General features: G+C 42.6%; 1 protein-coding gene across 4 annotated transcripts in view; it reads left to right on the top strand.

The window, feature by feature from the left end:
* Positions 1 to 2,521: 2,521 nt before the first annotated feature.
* The window catches only part of nrg2a (neuregulin 2a), a 564,112-nt gene continuing 557,981 nt past the window's right edge, over positions 2,522 to 8,652 (top strand). The window contains exon 1 of one of the 4 annotated variants that reach the window (XM_055643101.1): positions 2,522 to 5,525. In XM_055643101.1, the coding sequence (XP_055499076.1) occupies positions 4,967 to 5,525 (559 nt within the window). In that variant the 5' untranslated portion in view covers positions 2,522 to 4,966. The remainder of the gene's footprint in view (positions 5,526 to 8,652) is intronic. The other 3 variants (XM_055643098.1, XM_055643099.1, XM_055643096.1) reach the window with 3 other exon arrangements.

Here is an 8,652-nt window from a genome sequence, read left to right as displayed (position 1 = left end):
ATGATATTTATTGGATGGTGGGAAATGTATTCTGTCTTTGGTGTTTAGTCCCTAACACAGAAGCCAACAATGTTGAAACATTGCAGATCCTTGTTCTGAAAGACTATTTGTGTGTGTTATACTGCTTGAGTACATGGTGAAGTTCATATACCTTTCATGATAAGCATGGCTTGAGATGAAATGTTCTGTTTATTCACAGTATTTTCTGTTTTCTGATGACTCCAACCAATGATGATTAGTTTGGTGAGTCATAGTTTTCCTTGGAATGGGAGGAAGCTTTGTTCATTTTGAGCTCAATTATTTCCTAAAAAACAGGCTCACTGGTAGAAGATTGAAATAGATTCAATGTTGGTGGCCGTCATCATATGTCACACCTAGGCCTAGCATGCCTCAGGTAGCTCCGGACATTCTAACTAACCAGGCATCCTGACTCATTCCTTGGAGTCCGATTGCGAGTCAAAATGTTGGTCCCTTTTGCTCCAGATAACCTTGCGAATCAAGTTCCTCAAAGGAAAGATGATCTTAATTGGACAAACAACTGATGATCTATCTAAGCTTTTAACTGGTTAATCTTTAAGCCTTGAATTTAAATAATGTATTTAATGACACATTGATGCCCCATCTGCTCTGCAACTAATGAAATATTTTTATCGTGCAGCACTTTGGTAATGTGGAAAAAAGCAGCGGACAATTTTCACACAGCAGCTTTCCACACACAGCAATGTCAATATGATCCGTCTTTACAATGATGATTGAAGATGAAATATTGGCCAGAGCTCTGGGATGATTCCATGACCAATCATAAAATATATCATACCCAGGACATCCGACGTCTACTATAAACCTACTGACTCCCACAGCTATCTGGACTACACTTCTTCCCACCCTTCGTCTTGTAAAGACTCTATCCCCTACTCCCAATTCCTCCGTCTACGCTGCATCTGTGCCCAGGATGAGGTTTTCCACACCAGGGCATTGAAGATGTCCTCATTCTTTAGGAAACGGGGATTCCCCTCCCCCATTATAGATGAGGGTCTCACTAGGGTCTCCTCAAAATCCCACAGCTCCGCTCATACACCCCACCCCTCTCTCGCAACAAGGATAGAGTCCCCGTGTCCTCACCTTCCACCCCATGAGTCGTCGCATACAACATATAATCCTCCAACATTTTCGCCACCTCCAAATGGATCCCATTACTAGCCGCATATTCCCATCTCCATCCCTTTCTGCTTTCGACAGAGACCGTTCCCTCCATAACTCTACTGGTCAACTCGTCCCTTCCCACCCAAACCACCTCCTCCCCAGGTACTTTCCCCTGCAACTGCAGGAGATGCAAAACCTGTCACTTTACCTCCACCAACCAAGGACCCAAACAGTGTTTCCAGGTGAGGCAGAGGTTCACTTGCACCTCCTCCAACCTCATCTACTAAATCCGCTGTTCCAGGTGTCAACCTCTACATCGGTGAGACCAAGCGCAGGCTCGGCGATCATTTCGCTATACACCTTCGCTCAGTCCGTTTTAACCAAGATGATCTCCCGGTGACCCAGCACTTCAACTCCCCCTCCCATTCCCAATCTGACCTTTCTGTCCTGAGCCTCTTCCATTGTCAGAGCGAGGTCCAGTGCAAATTGGGGGAACAGCACCTCATATTTTGCTTGGGTAGTTTACACCCCAAGCGGTATGAATGTTGACTTCTCTATCTGGAGAAACTCAGCAGGTGAGGCAGCATCTATGGAGCGAAGAAAATAGTCGAAGTTTGACAAAATGTTTAAGAAGGAACTACAGATACTGGAAAATCGAAGGTAAACAAAAATGTTGGAGAAATTCAGCGGGTGAGAGCATCTATGGAGCGAAGGAAATAGGTGATGTTTGCCTTCGCTCCATAGATGCTGCCTCACCCGCTGAGTTTCTCCAGCATTTTTGTCTACCTTTGATTTTCCAGCATCTCCAGTTCCTTCTTAAAGACTTCTCTAACTGCTCTCTCTCCTTCCCCTCCCCTTCCCAGTCCTCCCACTAGTCCCACTGTCTCCGCCCACTTTCTTTCTTTGTCCTACCCCGTCCCCTGACATTGCCAATTGACGTTGCCAATTCCTTCTCTCCATAGATGCTGCCTCACCCGCTGAGTTTCTCCAGCATTTTGTGTCTACCTTTGATTTTACCAGCATCTGCAGTTCTTTCTTAAACTCTTAATGATATCCAGGGTAGGTTAGATGAGTCTTGATTTTATTCTCATCTGAATGTTGGTATTTCTTGCACTCACAGCACTGCATGGAATCATACAGCATGGAAACAGGCCCTTTGGCCAAACTTGCACAGGCTGACCAAGATACCCCATCAGCATCAGTCCCACCTGCCCACGTTTGGCCCATATCCCTTTCCTATCCATGTACCTGTCTAAATGTCTTCTGAATTTTTATGAGTATGTTGCCAGGACTTTGAGGGCCTGAGTTCAGGAGGATAAGGGGTGATCTTGTGGAGAAGTACAACATCATGAGAAGAATAGATTGGGTAGATGCACAGAGTCTCTTACCCAGAGTAGGAGAAGCGAGAATCAGACATAGGTTTTTGGTGAGGGTGGAAAGATTTAATAAGAACCTGAGGGGTAACGGTTTTCACACAAAGAGTGGCGAGTACACGGGCCCGGTGGACGACATCGTCGGGAGCTCGCAGGTCACAGGTTGGTGACCTGTTTTTCCGGAGCTCCCGCAACAACAGCTGCGTCCGCTGGACTGGAGGGCCGCAGCTTCGGCAGCTTCGACCGCCCTGGGCCACAGAGTTTGAACCGGCCCTTTCGCAGTACTTTAATCCAGCCGCGGGACTGACTTACTTATCATCGCCCGGCGGGGTCACAACATCCGAAGCCTGGATCGCCTCGGCGCAGCGGGAGAATAAGGAGGGAAGAGACAAAGACTTTAAGATTTTTGCCTTCCATCACAGTGAGGAGGTGCCTGGTGAACTCACTGTGGTGGATGTTAATTTGTGTTTATTGTGTGTTTTTGTCATTTTTATTATATGTATGACTGCAAGGCAACAAAATTTTGTTCAGACCGAAAGGTCTGAATGACAATAAAGGCTACTTTGACTTTGACTTTGACTTTGAACCGGTGGAGGGAGTTGAGGCAGGTACTATCACAAGGTTTAAGAAACATTTGGACAGCTACATGGATAGGACAGGTTTAGAGGGAGATGGGCCAAATGCAGGCAGGTGGGACAAGTGGAGATGGGACATATTGGTTGATGTGGGCAAGTTGGGCCTGTTTCCACGCTGCCTCCTCCGGCAGCTCGTTCCATACACTCTGCGTGAAACAGGAGTGGAATGTCAGTTGGGATTAATGTGTTGAAATCACTGGAGTGGGACTGGAATCCAGAGTCACCAGACCCCCTGGGTGAGAGTGTTCCCTTTGAGTCACAGCTGACACTGTGATAACATCGTGTGAAGGCAAACGGTTGGAGTAGAATGTATACCTGCAGGGAAAATTTGTACTTCAAATCCAAAACTTAATACCTGCAAATGTTACAGTTGCTGAATGTTCAGTCTTTTAAGCAAACGTGGCCGGTTACTAAAATAAAAGACACAGAGTCCTGGAGTTGGCAGCATCCCTGGAGATCGTGGGTAGGTGACATTTCGGATGGCGGCCCTTCTTCAGACTGACACTAGATTTCTATTGATAGACAAAAGTGCTGGAGAAACTCAGCGGGCGCAGCAGCATCTATGGAGCGAAGGAAATGGGTACCGTTTCGGGCCGAAACCCTTCTTCAGCCACTAGATTTTTATTTCCTCACGCATTGGGTAGAGTTTCCGCGTAAGAAATGAATTCCCTTTCAGTCAGTCCCAAAGCAAGTGTTGTAGCCCTGGGGCAGGGTCGCTCCATGGATTTTTAGCTTTCAGCGAGCTGACAATTTGAAGGGAAGGCTTTGCCCTGAAAAGGCGAATTTCACCCGTGTCGCTGGGTGTCGCTGTACATGACTGTAGCACCTCACTGGTGGTCCGCAGTCATCAGCTGTGTCACCTCTGAGCTACATACCACACCATGGTGTTTAATGGTACTTACATACATAGGACCCAAATTAAAAAAAAAACGGATATAATCCGAGAGTGAAAAACAAATGCATATATGTACACTGTGTTTATAAAAAAAAACAGCAGAGCCGCATAAAAAGTGCGGTGTTTTCATATTTGGAATAAAACCTGTGCTTCTATTTTGTGGGTGTTCTGTTGCATTTTTTTCATCGCTCCTCCTATATTGTTTCCCCCTCCTCCAGAGCTGGTGCTACGTTTTCTGTGCAGAATAGATGCGAAGCAGCGAAGAAGATCCCCATACCCATAGATCCGTAGCACACCGTGGATGTGATCAGAATGCATCCAAGTAGGGAACAGATCAAGACAGGGGAAAATGATACGAGGAGATAAATTATACGCGGAGGTACCTATTCTTCACCGAACCCACGCTCAAGTTATTTAAAGGGATTTCCCCTCCCCAGCTGTCTTCTATGATAAAATGAACAGTTTTTGCCGGTTCCTGTGCAAGCGCTTTGATCTGGTTACCTTCTGAGACGGGTGTATGCAGAGCTGCAGAGCGAGCTGTCTAATGCAACATATGCTGCAATGATCCACTGCCGCTGATTTGGGATTCAAGCAATATAGAAAGAAGCTCCAGTCCTCGAAAGCTAGTTGACAGTGTAGTTACCATAGCGACGGCATTATTAGCTTCATTTGAACTTAATAGAACTGGAAATCATAAGGACGATGTGGTAGGTGTTGGGTGACATCGGCGGGAGCCTGCGACTGCGCCGGCTACATGGCAAACATTACCAAGGAACCGCTGTTCTTAGCGGAAGACGGTAAGTGCATCGCGTTGGATTAATAATAAAAGTGGATTTTGATGATATTTGCTGGTGGTTGCAGTGACAGGTTTAAGCAGCAGTACAGTATTACGCCGTTTCCGGTTCCGAGCGTGTTTCCCTATGCAAACATCCAAATGCCATGGACACTTACGCAAGGTCTCTTGCTCAGCCGTGCAACTCGAGGCGATTTGCAGTCCACTTTGTCACAACTCTGCCTCCCAACTCAGCAGCGCTCGCTCTCACTGCAGCCGGGCGCGGGCGTGCATTTCAACGATGAGGCTTGGTGCTATCCATTTTGCCATGCTAGTCGTCGGGGTGTCGTTCGCCTGCTACTCCCCGAGCTTAAATTCCTTGCAGGACCAAACCTACCGTTCAGCGGTGGTGATCGAAGGCAAGGTGCAGTCTGTCCCAAATAATGCCACCGAGCCCTACAGTGTTAATGTCAAAGTGTTGGACGTGTGGCCAGTCAATAGCGGGGGACTGGAGAAGGACCAGCTCATCACTATCGGGGATTTCGGATCAGAAGCACCATGCATCAAAGTAGAGAAGAACCAGAAATACATCTTTTTCATGGACCCAACAGACGAACCGTTAGTATTTAAGACATCATTTGCTCCATTAGACACAGGCAGAAATAACCTTAAAAAAGATGTTGGGAAGCTCTTGTGTGAGGACTGCGGTAAGTTTTTTTTTTCGCTCTCATATATTTTGATGATGCGTATTGAAATCGTTTTTTTTTTTACTTCGCACCAGGACTGTTTTAATTGCATCTATAAGTAGTTGCAGGTTGTGTCAAGTGAAATCATGATATTTTTCATTGATAATAGAATGAAATGTAATTGGGTTACATCTAGCTCCGTCTTGCTGGGGCGGGTTCATCGTGTTGATATCGCATTAATGTAATGACTGTATGAAAACTTTAGCACAATTTCTCCAGTGGATTTTGACTCCTGCCCTTTAACGGCTTGAGAACTGCGACGCGTTGCAATGACTTCGTGCGAATAGCTGTTGTGAAAAGTATCAAGAAATTGTGCTTTAGCCTTAAAAATAAGCAAACACTGGTTTTTGTTAAGTTTTGGACTGTATGGGGTTTTTTTCTGATACATTGGAGGAAGAACTCTATTCAGATGTAAACTGCGAGGCTTTTTGGATGGGCTCAATAGACAACTGCATCTGGTCGGTGTTTGTATCTATTGTTTATCATTATGCAGGTGGGTGGCTCAAGAGCGCTAACTCGACCGTGAGCATTTCAGTGTAGCACATCAGCATCCGGATTAATTTAGCAATTGGTGCTGGGAAAAACAACCAACAGCGATTGGACAAGGGCGGGAAAAAAACCTGGTGCAGTTTTCCTTTATGGATTTTGTATGGTGCGGTCTTCATGGAGATTTCAGGGATGTTTTGTTGCATTCTGTTGCACTTTTAAAGGCGTATTCGGGACAGTAATATGATTAATTTAAATCGAAAAAGATGGGAGTCTTACTTTTTTTTAACAGGCTGTTTTATTGGTATCCCTTCTATTGGATTAGGAACAATTCACCTTGCATTATGTTGATATAGCATTTTGTAATATTGTTCAAAATACCCATTCGAGTTGTGTTCTGTGACAATATCACAGTAACTAAAAAGTAACAAAATGGAGTAGAGATATTCAGATTGACCTAAATGGCTGCCTCTAAGGTTGGCTTTAAAACCAATCTCTGTATTTCATTGTCCACATTACCTGATGGACCCATGGCGCACAGTGAATAGAATTAATATCCTTGGAAGAAGCTGTACTGCTCTATAGTATCACACGCCACATTAATTTTCTCTAAATCACATCATGTACAGTTGACCCATTTCTAGGGTGTAAATGAATAATGATATGTAATAGCCGAGGGCTATTGGATGTAACTTCATCGGTCTAACCATAACACCTCTATGCTTCTGTACCCTTTTTGTATTTAACCTTTTTAATGCACCATTCATGTTGATCATTTAACAACTTGGTGCACACTCATCATGCAATAAAAAAAAAAAATTACTTAAACATGACTTTATAACACCATAGTAAACGTTTCACTTAATAAACACATCCCATCCTTTCTCGGTTGTTGCAGATTATTTGCGGGTGGTGGGGCGTTCCTATATCTGGTTGTGCTCAAATGATAATCATGAAGAATTGGCCTCTATTGACCACATCCATGAATATTGTCTAGCTGAAGATAGCTTTCTTTATTACTTAAAATTCATATGTTGTACAAGGATTTTAATTGATATGGAGTCAAATTTCCATGTCTTATCCCAGTATTTGGAATTCATGGTACTATATAACAATGTGCAATAAACCCAAAGTTCAACATGGATCACACATTCTTTCAATTTAAGAAGAGAGTATTTCATCGTGATGTTAAGTAAGTCCACGTAAATCTCTATTCAGTGCTCTAAGTAATCATTAATCACCCTATTCAAAAGTAAGGTAGACATAACCATAATAATGATGAAATCAAGTTTTCCACAATAAGATGCATCATACTTAACTGTATATATTTAACTTTGTGATAACTGCAAATATATCTGTTGGCTGGAAACTATAGGAATCAGTTTGTCACTTCATTTGAAAAGATATACTCATGCAAATGTTTTTTGTATTCACATTTGTCTTTGAATTGCCTATGGTCAGGAAACAAATCATTCCAAGCACCAGTTTATTATTTTAAATCTGCTTATTTTTATTTTCTGTCATAGTTACATGATTAAAACTTATTTTCAAAACATCTCAAATCCTGGAGGGTGACCTAGAATGTACCCATGGACTTTTACTTTTGGCAATGTTTATGATGTGTCATCTTTGAACAAGTTTTTGAAGATTGTGCAAGCAAGTTAAATCAGTGTTGTATCTTAAAGCAAAAGGGTCTCTCCTAGTGTCAGTTAGTTTTTCACTTTAAGCTGCTGCTAGAATTGTTTCTGAACTGTGCTGGTGATTGTTTAACTACTCAGCAGTGTATAATCTGCACTACCAATTTGAAGAAATAAACATCATAATTTAACATTTATTTTGCCTACAAGATCATTATCTTTGGATCAAGTGTAAATGTTGCAATATTCAAATAACGGCAACATTAAATATTGGTGCATCTTTTGCAGGATCTGAAACAGGCAGGAATGTATAACAGAAAGTACCATGGAGTACACTTGCATTTTACTGCAGCGGTTAAGTCAACGTTATCAAAGGGTCAAAAAGAAGTTGTTCAGTCAGCTGTTAATGTTAACTTGTAGCTAATATTCTTCATCTATCACATTACCTATAGTACCCTACATGTGTGGATCCCAGACATTCTTCAAGGTACGAGCTTGCTCCCATTCCAACCCAAATAGTGTCCTCAAAAACATCATGTTAACAATGCCAAGTACATCATAAAAATGCACCAAAATTGGCACATGTGAAATGTATTCCTGATCTTCCATCGTGCCTCCAGTCCATTGCATGCTGTGTTGGTATCAATTCTGGATTCTTCACTGTTCAATTCTCATGGTTCTGCAATGTTTTAATTTTCAATATACCCAAATGTGATATCAACTCTATAATCGGAATCCATGTAAAGTTATTTAGAATACATTTTTAAAATGACATCCGATGCAATGCCCTGAAAAGAACGTATTTTTAATATTTCACACAAAATCTTATGTTCCCGTTGATAATTTAATTTTCTATTAACATGCTCTAGGTCAATTGAATTAATGACTGGTTCCATTTAGAATTGACCATCACTATCTCACCATCTTTCAGGTTATTTAGTTGTCTAATCTGTTTATTGATGGAT

This window comes from Leucoraja erinacea, chromosome 11, assembly GCF_028641065.1.
Source record: "Leucoraja erinacea ecotype New England chromosome 11, Leri_hhj_1, whole genome shotgun sequence".
NCBI classification, from domain to species: domain Eukaryota; kingdom Metazoa; phylum Chordata; class Chondrichthyes; order Rajiformes; family Rajidae; genus Leucoraja; species Leucoraja erinaceus.
This window is presented reverse-complemented; position numbering and strand designations above follow the sequence as displayed.